Consider the following 22,803-nt stretch of genomic DNA (forward strand, 5'->3'; position numbering starts at 1 on the left):
TCCACATGTGAAGAAAAAGGAGGGGCCGAGCCGACTCCTTCAAGCTAAGAGTGTGGGGAAATTAGTGGAGACCAACGTGCATCATACCTCGGCACCTTTTAGGGGACATACCGAGCGAGAATGGTCACGTACGCACGTCTTTGGACAAGCAGCCTCGGGCCATTTTCTTTGACTTATTTCTTATATGAGCTTGATAATATATCATAGACATTGATACCATAGACGTAGACTTTCTGCTACTCTTCTCTTCTTTCACTTCGTCTTTAGTCATTTCTTCACCACCAAGAACCATCAGCCATCAGCAATCATGCCTTTTGCGACAGAACTCACCAAGCGACTCGGCATTAGAGGTTTGTACACCCGATCCCATAGCCTCGACTCTCGTACTGACCACCTCCAGTGCCCGTCGTCCAAGGCGGTATGATGCACGTAGGCACCGCCGACCTCGCCTCAGCCGTCTCCAATGCCGGCGGCTTGGGCATCATCACTGCCCTCATCTTCCCCACGCCCGAAGACCTGCGCAAGGAGATCCAACGCTGCCGTACCCTCACCAAGAACCCCTTCGGTGTCAATATCACCCTTCTTCCCGCCATGGTGCCCCCGAACTACGCCGCCTACGCTCAGGCTATCATCGACGAGGGAATCAAGGTCGTCGAGACGGCAGGAAACTCTCCCGGGCCTGTTATTTCGCAGTTGAAGAAGGCCGGCATCATTGTTCTTCACAAGTGCACCACGATTCGCCATGCCCAGAGCGCCGTTAAGCTTGGCGTCGATTTCCTCAGTATCGACGGTTTTGAGTGCGGTGGACACGTTGGCGAGAGCGACATTACAAACTTTATCCTGCTCAGCAAGGCCCGCCAAACTCTCGGTGTTCCCTTCATCGCCAGCGGTGGCTTCGCTGATGGTTACGGACTCGCAGCCGCGCTATGCCTCGGCGCTTCTGGAGTCAACATGGGAACGCGATTCATGTGCACGGTCGAAGCTCCAGTGCACCAGAAGGTCAAGGAGGAGATTGTGCGCGCGGACGAGACCGACACGACACTTCTCATGCGCAGATGGAGAAACACTACCCGACTCTTCAAGAACAAGGTTGCCCTGGAGGCTCTCGAGGTCGAGAAGAAGAGTGAGAAGGGCGAGTTTGCCGAGATCGCGCCGTTTGTGAGCGGTAAGCGAGGAAAGGAGGTCTTTGTGAACGGCGATACTGAATACGGCGTAAGTTTATACCTTGAGCTGAGACGAGGATGCAATGACTAACACAGCTCGCAGGTTTGGACAACTGGCCAGGTTATCGGCTTGATTCATGATATTCCTACATGCGATGCCCTTGTTCACAGAATTGAGAAGGAGGCGGAGACAGCGTTGAAAGAGAGACTTGCGCTTCTGATGCCTGAGTCAAAGTTATAGAGCTAGAGGATACTAGACTTGCGAGATTTTGTTTAGAACTTGTATAAAGATATGCTGTTTATGTTTATTGAAGAAAGAATTGCAAGCGATTTTAAAAACCGTGCCCTGTCTATGAATGAGTATGCTCTGTCTAATTCTATACACCCATGTCTTCGAAATCCTATGGTCTATGAAACGCATAGTCCAAACGGTGTCTCTTTTCCTCATCTGATAATTCTATTCGTTTTCGAGGTCGAGGCTGCTGAACGACGAGCTCTGGAACACCGCGATTATCGAGGGACCATTCCTTCGTCTGGGTGAGGCTCACGCCCGTCTCAATCAGCGAGATTTTGCCCCCGGGTCTTCCCATGCTCCAATCTGTTGGAGTAGTTCGTTGGCTATGGTTATGCACCGTGTCCTCTGTGAGATGGAGATTCATCTCGAGAATGGCACCGCGAACGCCACAGTATATGGTATCTGAAAGATCGGACGACTTGGCCAGACAATAGATCCTGTCATATGTGGAACTGCCAATATGAATGGTAGCGTCGGGACGCCAGTAGTTTCGTCTTGAAGCTCCATGCCAGTAACACAACACCCCGTTTTGAGAATCGCATTTCTGCGGTTGATGCTCTGGCGCCCATCCTTGCTTCATAATGTGATCATCCTTCTGGCTGGGAAAGGGCCATTGTGGCGAGCATGGAAGAGCAGTTGTGTGATGATATGGCTTTGGGTACCTGAAGTCAAATAGACGGACATCCGGTGCTGTGTTACTGCCGGATACGAAACGCTCTGTACCATACACAAGGAGAGAACTACCTGCTTGGTAGGGTTGAAAGCGATCACGGTATACTGCGTCTTGTGGTGAGGGTGTTCGGATATCTAGAAGTCTGAATAAGGGGTTAACAGCCGACAATAGGTCTGATGAGATAAACTTGCCTATATGTGCCATCGTCCCATGCACTCAAAAGGAGATCTTCACTTCCCCCTCTAACAGGCTCGATTGCTCGAACTGTGGTCTTCTCACTGACTCCCCCACTTACCAACCTCGAAGCATCGTCTACGTACATAGAGTTACTATGAGCGTTGAAGAATTGTAAGCCGGCCGGTGTGAGCTGCCCCCAACGTAGAGGATTTCGAGTTCCGCCTAGAGCGCAAGCCATGATATCTTTGCTCATGAACTTGGTGCTGCGCAGGAGTGACGCTTCATCTGCGGGACTGGCTTTGGAGAATTCATGGTAATCCAAAGGGCTCAGTACTTGGTCATCTGACACACTGAGATTGTACAGAGTCAGAACCGAGCCTTTCCCGCTTGCCAGGAGATTCGTCTCGGGATGCCACTGTAGAGATGAGACTGCCACTTGACCTGGGGATTTCCTCATAGGATCGGAAGCGTGGTTTAGAAGTGCCTCGCCCGCTGGGCTCAAGTGTCTTGCGACTGTTGCAAACTCGTCCTTGCCACAGTGTATGCTGATGTCTCCATTGGCCCTCCCGACAATAACATTGGGTATACCGTCATTCTCTGTGACAGACGTTGCTGTGACATCTCCAGTCCCAGCCCGATATCCATGATCATGGCCCCCGATCTGATGCCAGGTATCTTGCTGTCCATCAACAGGTTTTATGCGAACCATGAGATTCTCGCCCACGCCGGCAGCAATAACCTCATTCTTCAGCGACGACATAAGCCGCGCATCGAGAACAGAATGGAACAGCACTGACTGGCTTCCAGCAACTCGACGCTGGAATCTCTCTGGCTGATTCTTCTTTTCATGCAACACATTGACCCAGAAACCGCGCTTCTCCCAGCAGCGATCCAGGTACGTTGCACGATCTGCAATAGAACTCCAGCGAGTCCCTGAGTCTGTAGCTATATGCAGGGAGGGGAACCGGGTCTTGACGAAGGTACGCCAGCCATCTTGGCGTATGAGACTCTGGAGATGCTTCGTCAAGGCGGAAACGTGAGCTACGTCACGAGCTGTGTCGAGATGCTCGACAATATCGAGAACAATATCATCTGGAAGACTTGCCAGAGATGTTCCATCCATCATAGTTTCATTTCGCCCGAGACTTTTTATGTGGTTATGAAGTGATGCAGTTTTACCCTGATCTGGCTTGTAGCAGTATTTTCGGGTTTATCGAGTTTTGAAGTTTGTCTTTAACTGATATAAACAGATTGAGTGATCTTGATTCTGTTCTAGTTCGGTTTTATAACATGAAAGATTTTGAATGAGGAAGAGGAAAAAAAGCTTATACGACTCTAACAGTGAGTCAGCCAGTGCTTACTGGTGGTGCCTGCCTAATATTAGTTTCATGTCGTTGAAAATGGAGCGTCATAGCGGGTCTAGGTAGTAGGTACGTACTTCGTACATAATAAACCTATCAGCCTCTACCTCCAACCTACTAATTCAATATGCTTCAACCTCATTCTCCTGTCACTGACCTACTTCAGGTCTATAATGCTCATTGCAGGCGAATTTGTTTGTATGATGATATCTCATTCTGCGTCTCAAACCATACAAATATTTAATAAAAGACCCAAAATCATAAACCGCCAAAACATTCGTTGTCGTCAACAAGCAAGAAGCTGCAAGCCGCAGATACAAAGACCGTAAATATATGTCATGTGCAGGAGAAAACACCCCAAACAACCCTGTCGTCATCCTTCGACACGAAGTTCTGTAAGGCATAAGCCTTGAGTTGGACATGGCAAAGCCAAAAACTGCAACATCTCGACCGCAATCAGAAAGGACTAAGTATAGATGGATAATGAAACCAGATAAGAAAAATGTAAAGGACGCAAAGTCAAAGACAGGACAAAACGGGAGGAGTCTCTGAGCTACACGGCTCCGAGCCACCTCCACGCCTAACAATAACTTGGACCATTTTGAGAGCCTCTGGCTACTGGGCCTGGTGAGGATCTTCGATAACGTATTAAACTTGGCCATGGGTTGAAATTTTGCAACTTAACCATGGTGTACTGCACGGAAGCTTCACCTATCTCTGGTGCTTCACGTGGAGTTTGAATAGATCTCTTAAGAATCTATCGTTGACCCTGGTAGCCAACTCGTGGATAGGCCTGCTCGATTTTGCCAACCCAATCACGGCCCAGGGTCATATGAACCCCATCCTCACCCCTGAAGTCATCGTATACGACAAAGTATACTCGAGTAGGAGGGAATGGGAGGTGATGAGACTCGAACTCTATCCCGGCGTACAAGATTTGTTCGATGTTGATTAATGTACCATTGGGACATTGAGTCTTTCTGCCGATTCCTGGTGGGAGACTTATGACTTGTATAGGAGATGAACGTTGGAGTATATCAACATAGCTCTGGGCTATGAAGTTGAAGTTCGACCTGCCGTCGAATTCGACCACTTGGCGGGTTGAATAGCCGCCATCATATGTTACTTTGACCAGGTTCAACTCCTGTCCAGCAGAAGAAGAAGAGGAGATATCGGGGGCAGGTGGTGGTAGTCCTTGCTGAACGTCTTGTCCCATGTTTAAAGGCCAAGCAAGGCCGGAGGGGTTACCAAAGTCTTGGGTGTGTACTAGAGGGCTCTGAATAGAGGGAGCACTAGGAGGTATATTAGTAAAACGTAAGTACTAAAGGTATTAAAGCACGAACCCAAAGTCATCCCAGGATGTGGTCTGTGTTGGCTCTGACAGGAGAAAGTGGTCATTGATATCAGTCTCCAAGCCCGATACTTGGGTGATAGAGGAGGTAAAACTGGGAGCAGTATACTGGATGTTCTCTTCCGATATTGGTAATAAATATGGCTCAGAATAGGGAGCTGACGTAGCGAGAGTATTGTATCCCAAAGGACAAAAGGTTTGTGCCTGAGATTGACCCTCAGGGTCGACGACAATTATATTGGACTCGTCAATATTGCTGTTGTTTGCAGCAATGAGCGTCTGATTTTGAACTCCTGGGCTTTCGACGTTGCTCCCTAAGAGAGCGTTCGGTGCTTCTGGTAACAGATTTGTTTCTGAAGCCACGGCTATGAGTCTTTCTGCTTCGGAAGACGTCGAAGGCTTTGCTACCGATGACGGTGATGCTGATGCTTGGGGACGTGACCTTCGCTTCTTCTCCTTCTCTAGCTTCTGTAGTTCAGTGCGTGAAGGCCTCACACGTTTCTGCAGACGTTCACGCAGGAGACCCTTACAACTTTTTCTCAACGATATCTTTTTGGGGTAATGTGATCGCACCGGCATGGCAACATTGATACTTGTCTTCGCCGTGATGAGGTTTAAGTATGCCCAGTAAGTCGGAATTTCGACAACACCTAGAAGAGGATCAAGCCAGTAGAGAAGGGAGAAGTCTCAAGTCACCGCGAGGACTCCAAGCAACCGCTGTTGGGCAAAATGAAAGAAGAGAAGCAGCGGAGTAGATTATTCAGGCTTCACATTAGGGCCTCAATCCCTGATCTTATCATGCGCTAGATCAGTTGAGCCTCATCAAGTACCGACAAGAACATGGATGGCAGTACTATGATGGGAATTTACATGGCCGATACGTGGAAGAGAAAACCACAAAGACAACGCTCACTCAGCCAGACGAGCCACTGCACAGCTGTGATATACCGTAGCCAGGAGGACCATGTTCACTCATACGGAAGCGGCATTCTCTTTCATCCCACCCTGGCTGCAGAATCAAGGAACCATGCTATTATGCAGTCATCTGGTTCAGTGAGCGATATCGAGCCGTGGTTGGCCGAGTTGGTCAAGTAAAGCATTACTTGAACAATGACAAACTGAGAATAGCAGCAGGAGGACAGACACGATGATATACAAGGGTTCTATAGGTCAGACAACTGTGAGGGTGGTCCCTATTTAGGGAATTGTAACTTTGGAAGCTGAGGCTTGATGGGGGTTATATCACCAGTGACGTCTCGCTGCCCATATGAAAGTCCAGACTCGAGGACTCGAGCACCTCACTTTGTATTTCACACTTTGTCTTCTGCATTAGCTCCTTAGTCTGATGTGATTTATGCAACGTGATATCGGTGAATGTGACAACTCACAGGTGGGTGACTACGTGGCTTTCTCAATCGGAAATCCCCAATTCCACAATCCCTCTCAGCCTGATTTGATCCAAGACAGCAATGCTGATCAAAATGCTTCACGTTATGCATCCTTCACTTATGTTACCAGGCGTTGGTATACTGGAGCTAGTACCAGTCATTTCCCATAAGTGTTCAACCTATTTTTTACAATATTAAAAGGTCAATTCAACTCCCTTTACTAACCTCGGTCCCGGCTGACTGCCGTGATGTGTCTGACATTGGAGCCTCACTCAATATTGCCTACAAGTCTTGGACCACTTCCACCCTCATATCCCCTCTGGGGCTACTCACTCGTTTCAGAACAGGGCCTCGAATATACTCTCCTACACGCTGGGTCGAAGAAATGCCGGATCTTTTCACTCAACAAGTGATCATTAACTGCTGGTCAGTTTCTGCCAACGATCCCAACCTCTCTAAGCGGAAGAACAAGTCCCAGGGCCCTCTACAAATCAGTGCCATACTCTGCGGCAGAGACTACGGCCTCATTTCCAAAAATATAGTAGAGAAGCTTTTGGGTACAAGCGAGAAGCATACTTCTGGGCTCCCTTCCGTGGTAGAAATCTCCTGGACCCTATCTGGTTCTGAGCAGGACTTGGAGACGAGCCAGGTTCGTGTCATTCCTGGGCTAGAGCAAGACCTCGTCCTTGGCGATAATACCGAGGAATTGTATCAGAGTGTCCACCTTACTCCCCCAGCACATTCCCAGGGATCTAAACCAGAAGAGTATGGGCCAAGTACTTCTTGTTCAGAAGCCCTGCCCTTCCAATTCAACACCTCGGAAGACTTTAAGAGTCAAGGCATCATCCCCAAGAATCAACAATCTCAAGAAATTCTCAAGCAGCTATTGGGTCGCTGCCGCACAAGAGCCCAAAGCCCTCTCCCCCACCACAAAACCGTAGCTTCAGAGCCAGAACAACCCGAAGGACCATCAAAAATTAGCACTGACTCCTTGTGCGGACCTTTTGATATCTCGTCCAACACATCTGATTCAGATGGGAAATGGATCATGCCGCCCAACGACAAATTGCACAGAGAGAGGACTTCCTCGCTGCAGCCTTCGGATACTGATAGTCTGGTCGACCCCAGTGAAAATATTGCCTGGGAGGTATCAACTGAAGCATCTCAAGCTCTTTCTCACAGTTTCCAATTCCATGGTTGGTCTCTGGTAGACACAGCCTCAGCAGATACCCATCCAAGTACCCCTGAATGGGTGGAAGACCAGAACACTACCCATGAGTCTCAGAACGATGATTTCGCCACGCACCCAGGCCACCGTTTCTGGGAATGGGACGTCGAGAGGCAGCTTTGGCGTCGAAAGGGTCAAAACGGATCGGACGAGAGAGATTGGTTTGAAATCATTCAATAACAATGGCTTGCTTGTAAGATACCCAGTCCAAGGAGTTCCTTGAGCATTAAAAGCTAAAAATACATAGCTTCAATAATATGCTGGCGTTCTTTTGCTTTCTGATCTTTGATTTACACCCCAGGTTATTGATAGACAGCCGAATATATAGTGTTTTGTTTTTAATTGACTTATGTCCGCTTGCCTATTCAACTATCGTTAGTACTGGCAGCCTACCAAATGATCATCCCAACGAATGGAGAGGTGAGCTTCAAAGGTGGCAACAGAAGGCCAGTATGTATTCGAATCATGACTAGCTTATCCAATCGTAAATATGCACCACAAAGTGAAAACGCCATACACCAACAATCTACACGCCAACTACCAAACACGACGCCTCCCGATGCCTGTATCATCATAATAGTAGATGCAGCGCCCGCACGCCCTTCTCTGCCGCTGCAATATGCCAAGGTCGAACATCCATCTCACGGTCTACAACACCTCGTGCTCTGGCTAGGGTTCCGAGACCCCGAAAATAGCACAGCATTTCTCTTAGAAGAGGCTCGTACGCCCTAGGCGTAGCCTCTGTGTGGACAAGATTGACCTCCATCACGACTGGGGGGTCTTCAAGCTTTATTCCTGTTCTTTTAATCAGATACCCACTGGCAAGTGCCGGTCTCACTTCCAGTAACGTAGTGGAGTTGCAGAGTCGATGTCCGACGATGGCACCCCATGTCTGATCAGTGGCATCAATCAGGAAGGAATCGGCCTCTGCTTCTGCAGCACCCTCGGCAGTCGGTGTAGCAGCTAATGTGCTAGCATCACGCATAGGCGTTGCCGGCGTCGTGGTTTGCTCCGGCGAAACAATATTAGCCTGTGGCGTGGATACTGGTGTTGAGTAGAACGCCGAGGTTGCCGCATGAGGAACCTTCACGATCGGCGGGACCAGCTGCAAAGATGGATTGGTATCGACGGACATGAGAATCATGGTGAATGAGTGTTTGTCGTCTAGCGTTGAGGCTGCTTGCCACCACTCCACCTCTTTCTGGTCCATTGCCCCAGACTTGGTGATGATCACTCGCCAATGAACTTTCCAGATTGATATCATGGTCAACGTAGTCGCCCAGATCTCGGCTATGATGGCGGCCTTGTGGTGGGAGACGGAACGATCCGGTGTTCTACTCCGAGTGATTGAATAGGACGTGGTTGCTTGTCGTTGTCCACGGTTGTCGGTCCACGCAGCTGTAATCCATCGGCCATCAAGACTTTCAGCATATCCGACATGTAAGCAGGAATTCTCATGCATAAGGGACTGAGAAGGCGACGTTGTAAGCTTGAAGTCAATCATTCGAGGTGGAGGCTGTTCGAGCATAACTGCCGGTGCAGGTGTAGGACCACCGAATTCGGTGTCCAAAAACAAGGTGCACCTATCATACGTCTCTATGCAGAGCTTGATCATTTCCGCGGGAGTCGGGACGACTAGCGATGTCGTGGAAGAGATCATATCTAATGAAACAAGCTGCAGCACTAGCTCGTTCTGTGGAGATTCTCGACGAGCTGCTAGGAGGTCGCTATACTCATCAAAGCAGCGGTAGAAAGCCGTGCAGGCCTCGATGATGGAAGCCGGGTTATCTGGTGAGTAAACAAAGTAAATGACCAGATTCTTGTCTTTGGACTTCAACTCTGATAGAGAGCTTCGGAGCACTTCCATGCTTTCCACAAGAGCAGAGCCATGACCAGTTACGGTTGCGTCAGGTGAAGTCGAGATCCTATCAACCTCATATGGCAAGACACCATCGTCCCAGTCTCCAGACAACGGCAGGTTGTTGAGAGTGCCAAGTTTCAAGGATTCATATACACTCTTTAAGCGGCTGAGGAAACTTTCAACATGGTCTGACATCCCCTTCCAGCCTGGAAAGATGCAAAGAGCGGAGATATCCTTTGTCCCCCACGAAGGTGACAGCCCGAGACCTTCCCAGAAAGACATTGATGATGGAAGTACTGAGAGTTTCGTTTCTGATCTGCGCACTTCCAGATGAGGTACAGGAATCTGGTATAGATTGTTTGCGCGCAATTGCTCAGCGTTGGGATCTCTGCCTGGAATCGGTCTGGGCTGGAGACGGCTCGGTTGTCCTACAAGGGGGAGGTCTTGAATTTCCAGCAGCCCTTTCAATCGCACAGCCGCGGGGGTACCCAAATTCGAGGGAATGGCATCGTGAAGAAGTTGTAAGGAGTTCCGGGCGATACTGAGCTCATGGCTCCTCATAGTCGCAAGGGAGACAGACGACTCAGCCTTATGCTCGATGCCGATTTCAAGTCGCCCGGTAGCAGCCTGTTCGGTGATGATTTGCGCAATCTCCACAAAGTCGTGGTTGGAAAGACCTACGTCCACGTTAAGTGGCTCTGGGTCCAAAAAGAAACGGTGTAGCAGCATTTCTGGCGATTCTGTTTTGGAGAGTTTTGGGAGCTCGATCGCAAGTTGCTCATCAGCGACATCGTCTAGCAGTTCTGTCTCTCTAGAACTTGTAGCTTGTGAAAGAGCATCATCATCCACGACGGTTCGTTTGATACTGGACTTAACGGGAGAAACTGGACCACCAGAAAGCGAACTTATATCATCTCCATCTGACTCGAGATCACTCTCTTCAGAGATCCAGTCATGCCCATTCAGTCTCTGGGGGCTTGCATGGGTAGTAGATGCATCAATACCAGTCAAACTTCTAATGAGAGAGTTTCCAAGAAGTGATTTGGATGTCTGTTTCAGCTTTCCTTGCCCTTCGAGATACTCATCTCGAGAAAGATTATGGGCACTCGGCCTCGAATCTCCATTACTCTGGTCCTTTGAAAAGTCGAATGCACCACCATGTTCATACTTTTTGTTAATTAGGGGGATTTTAGGGTCAAACTCGACCTTTTCAAAAACACTACTCTTTCTCCGGGGTGGCTGAACAGCAAAATCATCCTTGGTAGGGCTGGACAATGAGGCCCGTACTCGCTTGAACACGGTAGCAGGGTCAAATGGACTGGACCCTCGCTTGGTAGTATCTGGTCGCTCAACTTTGATTCTGTGATTAAGTTCATCATTGAGCGAGCTCCTGGCATGCTTCAGTTCTGGCTTAGCAAAGACAGAATCATTAGTCTTTGGTTTTGGTTTGACCTCAGGTTGCGGCTGTATGGCTTTGTGAGGCTCCGGATGCGATAGCACCGGCGGAGGCATTACCTGGGGCGCAGGTGCAGTAGGAGCTGGTTGCAAATCTGGCATGTCCATGTCCAGATCGTTGCCGTCAGGGCCATCAAAGAAATTAAAGTCATCCTCTGTTACATCGTGATCCCCGAACACATCCTCACCCAAGTCGTTCATTACATCGTCAGAATCGCCCATTGCGTTGCTGTCGCTTCGTTCTCTCTTTTGTTCGTGCTGGCCTCCCCAGGCGTCATTCTCAGCATCAGCCATCGGTGTCGCTGTTGGCATCGTGATATCAGCATCAACAACTGCAAGGGTTGGGGGCGGGTTATTAGGACTTGAGATCGCTCCATCTATGGAAGGGGTAATGCCGATGTGTTGCTGAATTGCATCGGGGGGTGTTGGATACATGACACCAGCGGCAGCTGTGCTAGGTCGCCTCATGGTCAAGGGAGACTGCCCATTGAGGTTTTGAGCTAGGGGGTTCGCACCATTAACTTCTCTAGTGACAGCATACATTCGCTCAGCTTTGCGTTTGGAGATTCTCTCTTCCCTTTCTGACGCACCGGCGAACCATCCACGAGCATCTCCTAAGGGATCGTGACATTCCTCGTGGCCACTGAGCATCGTGTCGCCAACACGGTGAGTCGTTGACATTTCCATTGGCTTCTTTCGAAAGCAGAGCGATCCTGGCCAGGGAACTGTTGCCCGTGATCGCTTAGATTCCCCGTCTGCATCTTGCGAAGTCGGCTTAGAAATGAGAAGGTTGACCCAGGGGCTCGCCTTGAATTGAGATGGGTTGAGTCCACAATATTCGAGTGCTTTGAGGCATGAGTGCTTCCATTGCGAATCGTTTGTGTCTGGGACACTTCTCACACTCAAAGCTTGCGTATTCGGTGTCTGTGCTAGGCTTCGATCCGAAACATCCCCGTTGGCAAAATTCTGCTTTGTTGCAAAAACTCCATAGGGGGCAGCCAGCACCGAGCTACTTGGCGAAGAGGAATCACCTGTGAGAACATCTTCCACTGTCGCCAGGTTCTTGCAGTAAGAGAAAGTAAGACTGACAACAAGAGAGCCCGTAGTAGTGAGATATGTCTTGAATGTGCCAACGACGGGATCGGCTTGCAAGGAGTCCCTTTCGCGTTCATTCGCATCGGCTAGCAAAGGTGGAATCAACATTGTCCTGTAGTTCAGAGGTATGGCCATAGACCGACTACAGAAAGCGAAAGCTATCGAGGAAATGACTGCGACTATGAACTGTTCGTAGATAATCTTTGGTACTGGCTGCGTCGTCCTCATGTCGGTAACCTGAGCTGAAGATTGAGACACTCCTTCAGGCAAAGCCCCCCCAGCGACCTGAGTCGGTGAGATCAAAGGGTTACGACTATTTGCCTCGGCGGGAGATGCGGTAGAAGCTGTGTTGTTCGGGGCATTTTGAGTAGTGTTTCCCGGAATGCGGCTCTTCTGCAAAGCTACAGGTTCAAGGTTACCCTCCTCAACCATCCCTAATGTGTAGCCGGAAGCTTCCAGGCTAGATCCCGGGGCAGAATTGACGGCCTTGCTCGTCCCGTCTTTGCTGACGATTTGAAATATCCATATTCCTACTCGGTCGGCGTCATACGAAACAAGCTTTCCTTGGTCGCGAAGAGAACTTTGAATCTCGAGAGCGGAGGATTGGAAGCCATGCGATTGGTCGGGAGGAGGCTCGTAGATGCGAAAGGTTATCGACGCGATGTTGTTCTGAAGAGTTCAAAGTTAGATAAAGAAAGGCTTCTAGAGGAAAGCTAGAATTATAAAAGTAACTCAAACATACTATCGACAAGGTATTCGTCTCATATTCACTGGTCTCCATTGCGACAACTTCCTCGCCGTTCCGAAGTCGCAACCGTAAATGCGGCCTTAGGAACGACGGCGAGGCCCAAGCCTAAAAGGGCCCGACACTTCGTGTTGCTTCTTCGTTATAGTCGTACCTTAGGATAGTAGAAATTGCCGAGATGTGGTTGTCTGGATAGTACTGGTAGGGGCAGTTGACTCCCCAGACTCCATCTCAACGAGCCGGACACTTGTGCTAAGTCGCAGCTCGGGGATGGTGCCACGGAGAGCTAAAATGGCTCGGTCGGTGAGGTAATCTTTCGAAATAGTGGTGAAAGAAGTAACAGCTAAGTCATTAGCTTTGTGTTGTGTTCTCTGGACAAAAAGAAACGATGTGACGATGATCTGGGGCAGTTCGATATTTGATGATGTCTGTCGCGACAAACTAGGCGTTGGCGGAGGTGGAAATTCAGTGGAGGCGGAAGAGCAAGGGCCTCAGCTGGGATGGGGAGTGCTTAATCGGGGACAATCAAGTGGTTTGCTGGCCGGGTTTAACAGGGGAGTAGAGAAAGACCAAATTCAAGGGACTGAATAGGAGCGTATTAGGCTAGGAGAAGAAAAGATCAGCAATAGTATGTAGAGAGTTGGTCCTTGGAATCTTGACGTTTGCAAAGTATATAACTTGATGCAAACAGGGGCATCAATTATTAAAGTGTATGATCTATCTTTCTGTGTGGTCTTTAAGTAATAACTCGGATTTTTGTAATAATATTTATACAGAAACAGTCAGAGTATATGCGTTTTTCCTCCGTTTGAGGTCTTTGGGGTCCCTTACCGCGAGTCACCGAGCACACCGAAGATAGTGGGGCGTCGTTTTTCTTCACCTTGATTTTTTTCAAGTCCAAGGCGCATCAGCTGGTGAATCGCAAAACTTGCATTATTCCTCTCTACACGGCAACCAAGTTTCGTCAGTGCGGTTCTACTGGAATACCGCCACCATGAAGCTTTCAAATCCGGGAACCGTTCCCGTATACACAATTTCGGGCGCATCTAGTGCCCGACCTCTGCCCGACTGGCTTGCGCGACGCAGAAAGCGAAGTTTGAAGGACGATGCCGAATACCAGAATCGTGTCGAGCTTCTACAAGATTTCGAGTTCGAAGAGGCTAGTAACTGCATCCGGGTCAGTGAAGATGGCGACTGGATCATGAGCACAGGCACATACAAGCCGCAGATTCATGTTCATAACCTACCTCAGCTGTCGCTGTCTTTCGCTCGTCATACCAACTCCCTCAACCACTCATTTGAGCTCCTGTCAACCGATTACTCCAAATCCCTTCACCTTCAAACCGATCGCCGCCTCGAATTCCACACTCCCATGGGCTGCCATTACGAAGTCCGTCTTCCAAGATATGGCCGAGCTCTTGTCTACGACCGGCAATCTACCGAGGCTCTTGTACCAGCGGTCGGCTTGGATAGCGATGGTAAGGGCGAGGTGTTCCGCCTCAACCTTGAGCTTGGACGCTTCATGAAGTCATATCAGGTCGATGTTGGTGGTGACGATGAACTTACTGGGGGCGGTTTACAAGGAGGTATCGGGGTTGGTAGCGTCAACACGGCTGCTATCGCAGAGAATACTCATAACTTGCTCGCTTTCGGAACTTCAATAGGAACAGTTGAGTTTTGGGACCCCCGATCCAAGTCCAGGGTCGCCTTGCTAGGAGGCCACGAAGGTGAAGTTACAGCATTGGACTTCAGCCCTTCAGGCCTTTCTATTGTTACCGGCGCTTCAAGTGGCATGATGCAGATTTTCGATCTACGACGACCCGTGCCCCTCATGAAGAAGGATCAAGGATATGGTTTCCCTGTGCACAAGCTCATGCATATGACAACGGCATCACAAGAAAAGAAAATCCTGTCGGCGGATAAGCGCATCATCAAGCTATGGGATGAGGAGACAGGAGATCCTTGGACGTCCGTGGAGCCTATAGTGGACATCAACGACGTTGCATGGTGCAAGAACACTGGTATGATCATGACGGCCAATGAAGGCAAGCAACAACATGCGTTCTTCGTTCCCCAACTAGGTCCTGCTCCTAAATGGTGCTCGTTCTTGGACAACATGGTCGAAGAAATGGCGGAAGAGGTGCACACCGAAACATACGACAATTACAAGTTCTTGACACTACCCGAACTGAAGCAGCTGAGCTTGTCCCACCTGATTGGAAAGACCAACCTGCTCCGACCTTACATGCACGGATACTTTGTGGCATCCAAGCTGTACGAGCAGGCTAGGTTGATTGCCAACCCATATGTCTGGGAAGAGGAGAGGACGAAGCGTATCAAGGATAAGGTCGAGAAGGAACGTGCAAGCAGAATCAGAGGTACTAAGAAGGTCAAGGTCAACCAGAAGATGGTGGACAAGATTCTCAAGAAGCAGGAGAACAGAGCTGAGGTTGACACCAATGTTGGTGTTCTTGGTGATTCCCGTTTCAGCAAGATGTTCGAGGATGAAGCCTTCCAGGTGGATGAGACCACTGGAGAGTTCCGTGCTCTCAACCCAAGCACTGCGGTGGGACAGCAGGCCGATTCGAAGGCCCCGGCCCGTTATCAGGGTAAGGACTCTGACGATGATGCGTCCAGTGATGAAGATATGGACAAGACAGTCCCCGCACCAAGGCGAAAGACCAAGGACGAAGACGTTGTCATGCGTGTGTCATCAACCAGCAACCAGGGACGGGCTGTCAAGGACACGGCGCTTGGCTCGAGACAGCAGAAGTCGGGGCGCACTCACCAAGCCCGAGGAGAGGTTGTTGGTGAGCGTCAAGTGTCCTTCATTCCAGAGTCAAGGAGAAAGCAAAAGAAGAGAGAGGAGGAGCTGCCCGCTGAACCTCGGGACAAGCGAACTGGAGCTGCTCGACGCAGCGCCAGTGGCAACACGTTTAGACGGATCTAAGAAGCGAGAAAGAAAAAACAGGCGCTTGAATTTCATTATCAAAATAGCAAAGGCGTTAATGCTCAGTTCGTGGAGTAAATATGAGACAGCCCATGCGTGGAAGGTTACTATTTATACATGGATGATACCCGGATCCTGTCCGTTGGAAACACCAATTTGAGACCACAACCATCAAATACGTGGCTGACAACTTCTATGACCACTCCTGCCACCGTGACTGCCAGTTGCACCCCACAGTGAGGATCTCCCTCTGCTGCTGCTTTTCACTTCCTCGACCACTTCTTCTCCTTACGCTTTGCCTTGGCTTGAGCTAGACCCTTTTCAAGATCTTCAGGTCGAATTCTTGGTGTCGGAGGGACATCATCATCAACAATCCGTGTACGGTTACGATGAGATGGAACAGGCCCATCTTTGACTGATGAAGGGAACTCTGTTCTCCGCGGTGTGAGAGCCGTAACAACCTTGCGAGCAGACTTCCTGATTGTCTCTCTCATTGTCCATTCGCGCCTCTTTGCTATGAAGAAGAGGGCGGCTGTGGAGACTATAACAATATTAGTGCATGTTGACGATTAGTAGTAGGGAGAGACATACTGCCGATCAAACTGACGACAACAACGACAACGATGATAGCAATCATGCCGCCTTGAGAGATAGAAACTGAGTTGCCTGAGCTGTCGCCAGCAGCACCCGCCTCAGTGCCAGAGTCGGCGCTTGGAGCACTATCATCGTAGCTCTCCGACGCGAGCGGAAAAGGGTTACTTGTTGAAGACATTGTCTTTGAGTTTGTGTAAGCTGGTATATGGGTATGGCTGCTCGAGAAGCTGCACAAAAAGGTTCACAGAACCTAGGAAATATGAAAAGGTAAAAATATCATGTAATTAAGATAGAAAGGCTAGGAATTTTTCAAGAATACCACCTCTTTGGAGAGGGCAGCCACTTGTATATACATCTACAAATCTCTGGTTCTTCATCCCCCACAAGCGTAGTACTCAGACCCTGGCATCCTTGATACCGACTTGGCTCTCAAATCCCGAATGTTCAAGACGAATCATCATTGGATTCCCATCACGGGGCCGAGACTCGAGCACAGCAGCAGGAACCGCGATATAGGAGCACGCACATCTGTGATTGGTGACAGTCCAGCTCGAAGCGCTGAGCGGCGAAGCCTCAAACAGGGGTCCAGCCAATAAGACTTCAGATCCGGACTTTATCAACCTCGATGCCTGTACTTCGTCACGCGCCAAAGGGTGATTAATGCAGGGCCGTTATTGTGCGCAAGGGAATATCTTCATGTTTTTCACAGTGATGAGACGCCGGATTGGTTCTACAAAGCCTTAGTTTGGGGATTAAGTCGTAGTGCATGTGGGTGTTGGAGATTCGTTTCACTCTGTGATGTTGGGCCGGTGATAACGGCGGTTGAGAATGATCAACTAGCGGTGGCCCATGCATTGTTGGCGTCCATTTCTAAAGCGAAGCGCCAGGGGTCGTTGTTGGTTCTTTATATGCTTATCGTGTAAGTTGACCTGCAGCCGTTGTCATGGTTTTGACAGCGTTTGAGATTGATCTTGGCAGGAAGACGCTGAACTCCATATAACCGCCGTTCTAGATTTTGCTTCTAAGCGAAAAACTTGGCGATGCGATGTTGCATCATCTTAGATCTGGTATAAGCGCCAGGTTTAGTAGTTGAAATAGATTCATGACCCTGCTCAGAGAGATACAACCATGCTGTGTGATACAAAAACGAGGCCTCCTTTACAGTTCCCTTCTTTCGACTTCGTATATGTTAGATGCTTGTATAATAGCCGAAGATCGTATACGACCCTAACTTCTTTGAGTCAGTCTAAAGTACCACCACATATGGTCACATTCACAAATTGCCTAGAACATCTCCCAATGCGACTTGTAGTTTAGTCGAGGTGCAAGGTGATAGAAGTTAAGAAAGAAACACGCCACTCATTCTCTCTCGAATACTCTCATACAAACGAAGCCAGATAATAAGCTTGACGTAAAAAGTTCAAGGAGATTAGTTACACTAGAGGGATGGTGTTGGGCCACGAGTGGTGGCAGACAATTACAGGAACTGCTTTATGGAGGGATATCGGTTTACCTATTCCTCACGCTTGATTTACCATTTCACCTTTCATCCTTCTTCGAGTATAAATATACGTCGTGGTTTCAATTACCAAGCCTCTCAAGTATAAAAACTTAAGTTAATGATCCGTACGGCATTTGAATTCCTATACCTTGAAGGCCAGAAGAAGGAACATGGCCAGTAACAGTTTAGAAAACGCGAGGAATTTCCTTCGCTACTGCCTACTAGGTAGTTACCTCCTCAAGTCATCTTTCCCAATGTTCCTCCTGCCCCGAAATTTTTGAGATGTACCTGATTCCGCTCAAAGTCTGCCGGCGGCAGGCACCATGGGGTAGGATGGGCAATGAATCACTGTGCCTACACGGTCCAGGCAGGTGCAGCTTCCCTAAAACCATTTGGCGGAAACTCCAACTGGAAGCCGCATCATAAACACCTTCCAACATTTATGTCGGATAAATGTTGGAGGGACGACTGAGAGGAGAAGGAGGATACGAGCAAGCCTAAGGTTTGGGGAATTTCTTAGCTTCTCTGCCAACTCAGGCTGTCATTTTCAACTTCTTCACATCACCCCTCTACTCAGAGTCAACGATACCCTTTTTACACCACAACATAACAGCGATCTTCTTTTTTTTATAAGCCGTGAGGTCTAGCTGGCCTGTCAGCTAGACGGTCGCCGATGACCGCCTCACCAGACCCGAGACCCAGAGCGCCATTCAGTAGAGGCAGCAGCCTGATCTCTTTTCGACATGTTGAAGATGAAAGAAATTTCGAAAAACTCGGATCGGCCATCCCAGACTCTCAGGCCGCTCCTGTTACACTTTGGAATCAGCTTCATCTCAGGAGGTTCTCGGTACCAAGAGAGGAGGTTTCGACATCAACAATGGCCGAAGGGTTCTGCTTTGCCGAAAAGAAACCTCCTCGCCCTGGACAGTTCTCGCGGAAACCTAAACCTGAGCAGCCTCAAGCAGCTGGTAATTCCCAATTCTTCCCTATGCCAACAAACATTCCTGCTGAACACTCTCCACCCAGTGCACTACGCGCTCCTGTCCAGATCCATAGGCCTGCGGCACCTTTAGATCTCCCTGAGCTTGGTCTAACAAGGGGCAAAGTTCCCTCTGAGAGATCCTCTCATTTTTACGATGAAAACCTCACAGGTCGGTCGGATAATTCTTCGAGTCACACCCCAATTCCATTGGAGAAACATTCTACACGAGAAAGCCCTGGTGAAGCATCAGTCATCTGTATCGATAGCTCTGAGCTCTCTCATGAAAACATGCCGGAAGCTTCTAATATAAACGCACCACCTCCAACAGAAATTGGATCTCTCTTTGATGATTCTCGCTTCGGTAAAGAGGCTACCAAAGCTCAAGTTTCTCAACAGGTGGAAAAACAAACGAAGATTTCTCCGCCTCACATCAAGGGCCATGGTAAGTTACGAATCACGAGGTTCAATGGTCATTCCCGCTAAAGCTCAAGTCTAGGGCACCGACTAGAAGATCTAAAACTTCCCCTTCCACATATTACGCGTGTTGACCGAGTCTTGCATCAAGAGCCCTCCTCCAGTGTTTGTGGTGACCTGGAGACCCCTGTTCCCCGGACTCCCATGACCACTACAAAGTCTCGAAATCGTGTATCCCGTGGTCACTGGGCGACTCAGCCCCCATCGGCATCTAAATACCATAGAGTGTCCGACAGGAACGATGATCGCCCGACTTCCAGGAGCAGCAATATCTCCAGAAAACGCTCTGCTAAACAGAGAGTCTATCCTCGACCAACGTTTGAATCTGATCGAAAGAAAATTGCAATGCAGAACGTGGCTGAATACTGGAATGAGTGTATACAGATCACCGAAGCTGAGCGTCAGGAGGCCCTTCAAGAGATTACACTTCTTGAGGGTAAGTTGCAGCACACTAAGAAGGCTTTAGACAAGTCTCTGCAACTCATATCGGAAAAAGATTCCGCGATTGGAGATTCGAAGAGTCGCCTTGATAAGTTACAAGAAGAAGGATCTCTGACGGAAAAGGAAACTCAAAGATTACAGTGTGAGATTGAGTCTCTTCGCTCCGACTTAATCAAATCTCGAGATCGCGAGGCAGCCACTCATGAAAAGTATCGCAAACACCGGGCAAAGCTTAATGAAGCTATCAAAGAACAGCAGGATCTCTTCTCACGGGCTCGTGGTCTTCACAGAGAAGCGAACGATGAGCTGCAAAAGGAGAGAGACAGGCGCGAGAAAGAGGCCAAAGCAGTTGAGCTAGCACTGGAGGACAGTCACAGGAAGCGCGAAGAACTCAAATCTTGCATTGAAAAGTATCGATCTGAGTCTGAGCAAGAAGCACAGAAACGTAATATCACCGATTATGTTGTATCGCAACCAGAGACTGACTGTATTGCTTAGAAAACCACACAATTTCCGAGCTGCAACTGAGGCTTGAAAATCAGGAGAAGGAAATAAATCGACAAAGAGAAGCAGCGACTGAACTTCAGAACCGTCTGAAAACGGAATCAAGCTTGCTGGATGAGGTGAAAACGTTCCGTTCTGATATGTCCTCACTAAAGGAAAGCAACGAGAAGTACAATGAGTGGAGTGAGAAACAGGGAAGGCTAACAGACACCCTTTTGGAGAAGTAAGTCAACATATCTCCTGAATGGATCTTGCTAACCAACGTGTAGACTCGAGCTGATGAACAATCATTTGGAGTCTCGCAGTGATGGTCAACTGACGAATGAAGAGGTCAAGATGATGGCGGATAGGTTAGAAACGAACATTGTCTCCCGGTATGTGATTCTTATCTCTCATTTCATTTCCTTCATGCACTAATCGAGCTTCCAGTTTGATGTCTGAGATACAGAAGATTATCTCGTCTCAAAGCGATGCAAAACAGTCAGCCGGATCTCTTCAAGACACCATCCAGGAGCACTTCGAGAAGCTGCATAACAACATAGCCGATCAGCAGGAGACTCAATCGAAAGGCCAGAAGTGGCATGAGAAAACACACCAAGCTCTTGTTGAGCATCTAGGCGACATTTCTGCCAAAACTCTCGCGACCCAGAAGACCTGCGACGAAACAAATAAAAACCTAGCCAGACTTGCTACTCGTCATTCAGTTTGGCAAGAAAATCTCCCAACTCATCTTGGTGATGAGATCGCAAAACAGCTTCAAGACCGTGAATCAAAGATCGGGGAACTGGAGGAAACCTTGCAGCAGATCTCTCAAGAATGGACTAAGAAGCTCGATCTCATGAAAACTTCCATGCATGAGAACGACGAACAGGCCAAGGAATACTTGCAGGCAACTATTTGTGAGATCAAAACTACACTCACGAAAAAGCTTGAACAGGAAAGGGTTGCTTCGGAGAAAGACATTTCCAAGTCTGAAACCATGCACGCCATAGTAGCGGCACATCTTCAACAAGTCAAGATGCAACTCGAAGGAATGTCATCAAGTGGTCCAGAATCTCAGTTGTTGCGCGAGACGTTGGCTGAAGAACGTAAGAAAACTCACGATCTACAAAATCAGCTTGCTACTCTGGAGGGCAACTCAGGTGTAAATGGAGAACTATTCCAGAGACAACTCCAAGATCTCAAAGCAATCGATGCTTTGAAGAACCAGCTAGAAGGGATGACCGAGCGGGTTCCTCGGGTTGAAAGTCTAAACACGACATTCAACAAAATGGTTGATCTCAATCAGGTAATGCAGTCTACCGCTTTATACCTGAGCAAAGAACGCCATTGGGTCAATGAGCAACTGGGTATCACATCGCAACCTGTCGGCGTCCATGCACCACGGCAGAGAGAGACTGGAACTCAGTCGGCTTGCTTTGATGAGCAACGCTCGGAAGAGTCTAACTCGTGTGTTCAAGAGAAGAGTGCTGACACGAAGGGATCAGCAAGTCTAAGTGGCCTCACTACTCTTGATTTACATTGCCAGGGAGAAAGATATCGTCGTAAAGTCGTCGTAGCCAGCCCGGCATTGGAAGCATCTTCACCGGCGACCGCCCCGTCGGTAACACAAGAGCAAGCGAGGCGCCGAGAAGGCTCCAATCCTCGATCTATCCTACGGCTTTCGACTGCCTCGACGCAGGAAACCGAGCCTGTCAGGCCACCTGTAAATCATAGTCAATACAACAGGCCTGTGATGGCTAAAGTCAATTCGGCTACAGGCTGTAGCAACCCCGAGATGGTTGAACAGATTCTGTCGGGTTTAATTCAGTCAAAGCCTGCACGTCTTAACTGGGACTTCCCTACTATGGAGGATTTTGCCAAAGAAATTCTGCCAGATGGCAAGGATGACGGTAGTATCGGGAAAAAGCACAGTATCTCCTTTGTGGATGAGGAAGAGGATATCGCCTATCCCGTTAAACGAGTCAAGTTGGACGAAGCGCCAGCCGACTCGCAACCCGAGAGTACAGAAGAGTACAGACAGACCTTTGTTGCTTCGAACACGCCATGTGATCCGAAAGACGTACTCGAAGCAGTCTAACTAATATGCTTACAAACGCAAAGACTGCAGGCAATCATCATGATGTAGTAATATCATAGGCCTGGGGACTGCGCAGGTTCACCAATCACTAGACCTATCAATTCTGAGGGAGCATGGGCGACCAAAACTTGAAGGCTCAACTTTGTAGAAGAATTATGGTAGGCATCTGGCGATCTGAAAAAGACAATGTGTAAATAGTGGATGGAACAACAATTTGCACCTTATCATTTGTACCCAAATACCTAGACAGAGCTCGCACACAAGGCAGGCACAGTAATATGATAGTCTGGTCGTTAAATTTAGTGGCATACGAATGCAGCCATATCATCAGGACGATATTGTGGTCTATGTTGTACATGTATAGTCGCATTTCGAAGAGGGAGGATCCTGATGCCCAAAACTCCAGTGATGCTCTTTAGTGTAGTGTTACATGGCGCGTACGTCGTGGCTTGCAGTTAAAGAGCCAAGTCTAGCTCACGCAAGAA

General features: G+C 48.7%; 8 protein-coding genes across 10 annotated transcripts; 4 read left to right on the forward strand and 4 right to left on the reverse strand.

The window, feature by feature from the left end:
• The first annotated feature begins 91 nt into the window (after positions 1–91).
• Positions 92–3,633, forward strand: FOIG_02237 (enoyl-[acyl-carrier protein] reductase I). The gene is made up of 3 exons (XM_031199444.1): positions 92–350; positions 401–1,212; positions 1,267–3,633. The coding sequence occupies exons 1-3, from the start codon at positions 308–310 to the stop codon at positions 1,402–1,404; spliced, it is 993 nt and encodes a 330-aa protein (XP_031071481.1). The 5' UTR covers positions 92–307; the 3' UTR covers positions 1,405–3,633.
• On the reverse strand, positions 1,432–3,652 carry FOIG_02238 (uncharacterized protein). Its single transcript, XM_031199445.1, has 2 exons — positions 2,323–3,652; positions 1,432–2,273 (listed from the first exon to the last, which is right to left on the reverse strand). Exons 1-2 carry the CDS (start codon positions 3,432–3,434, stop codon positions 1,565–1,567), a joined length of 1,821 nt encoding a protein of 606 aa, XP_031071482.1. The 5' UTR covers positions 3,435–3,652; the 3' UTR covers positions 1,432–1,564.
• Positions 3,653–3,849: 197 nt separating this feature from the next.
• On the reverse strand, positions 3,850–6,016 carry FOIG_02239 (uncharacterized protein). The gene is made up of 2 exons (XM_031199446.1): positions 5,013–6,016; positions 3,850–4,961 (listed from the first exon to the last, which is right to left on the reverse strand). The coding sequence occupies exons 1-2, from the start codon at positions 5,597–5,599 to the stop codon at positions 4,427–4,429; spliced, it is 1,122 nt and encodes a 373-aa protein (XP_031071483.1). The 5' UTR covers positions 5,600–6,016; the 3' UTR covers positions 3,850–4,426.
• A 460-nt stretch (positions 6,017–6,476) lies between these two features.
• FOIG_02240 (uncharacterized protein) lies at positions 6,477–7,901 on the forward strand. The gene has a single exon (XM_031199447.1). The coding sequence runs from the start codon at positions 6,794–6,796 to the stop codon at positions 7,814–7,816; it is 1,023 nt and encodes a 340-aa protein (XP_031071484.1). The 5' UTR covers positions 6,477–6,793; the 3' UTR covers positions 7,817–7,901.
• A 50-nt stretch (positions 7,902–7,951) lies between these two features.
• FOIG_02241 (uncharacterized protein) lies at positions 7,952–13,312 on the reverse strand. Of its 3 annotated transcripts, XM_031199449.1 has the most exons (3): positions 12,790–13,283; positions 11,468–12,716; positions 7,952–11,254 (listed from the first exon to the last, which is right to left on the reverse strand). In XM_031199449.1, the coding sequence occupies exons 1-3, from the start codon at positions 12,826–12,828 to the stop codon at positions 8,208–8,210; spliced, it is 4,335 nt and encodes a 1,444-aa protein (XP_031071486.1). In that variant the 5' UTR covers positions 12,829–13,283; the 3' UTR covers positions 7,952–8,207. The 3 variants fall into 3 exon arrangements, with proteins under 3 accessions (XP_031071486.1, XP_031071487.1, XP_031071485.1); XM_031199450.1 differs by having other exon boundaries at positions 7,952–12,716; positions 12,947–13,312; XM_031199448.1 differs by having other exon boundaries at positions 7,952–12,716; positions 12,790–13,312.
• Positions 13,313–13,659: 347 nt separating this feature from the next.
• On the forward strand, positions 13,660–16,721 carry FOIG_02242 (uncharacterized protein). The gene has a single exon (XM_031199451.1). The coding sequence runs from the start codon at positions 13,787–13,789 to the stop codon at positions 15,740–15,742; it is 1,956 nt and encodes a 651-aa protein (XP_031071488.1). The 5' UTR covers positions 13,660–13,786; the 3' UTR covers positions 15,743–16,721.
• On the reverse strand, positions 13,731–16,747 carry FOIG_02243 (uncharacterized protein). Its single transcript, XM_031199452.1, has 2 exons — positions 16,334–16,747; positions 13,731–16,283 (listed from the first exon to the last, which is right to left on the reverse strand). Exons 1-2 carry the CDS (start codon positions 16,512–16,514, stop codon positions 16,006–16,008), a joined length of 459 nt encoding a protein of 152 aa, XP_031071489.1. The 5' UTR covers positions 16,515–16,747; the 3' UTR covers positions 13,731–16,005.
• Positions 16,748–18,714: 1,967 nt separating this feature from the next.
• On the forward strand, positions 18,715–22,649 carry FOIG_02244 (uncharacterized protein; the record flags this gene model as incomplete). The annotated part of the gene is made up of 5 exons (XM_031199453.1): positions 18,715–19,261; positions 19,316–20,179; positions 20,233–20,461; positions 20,508–20,612; positions 20,668–22,649. The coding sequence occupies 5 exons, from the start codon at positions 18,715–18,717 to the stop codon at positions 22,316–22,318; spliced, it is 3,396 nt and encodes a 1,131-aa protein (XP_031071490.1). The 3' UTR covers positions 22,319–22,649.
• Positions 22,650–22,803: the final 154 nt, after the last annotated feature.

Source organism: Fusarium odoratissimum, assembly GCF_000260195.1.
Source record: "Fusarium odoratissimum NRRL 54006 unplaced genomic scaffold supercont1.2, whole genome shotgun sequence".
Lineage (NCBI taxonomy): Eukaryota > Fungi > Ascomycota > Sordariomycetes > Hypocreales > Nectriaceae > Fusarium > Fusarium odoratissimum.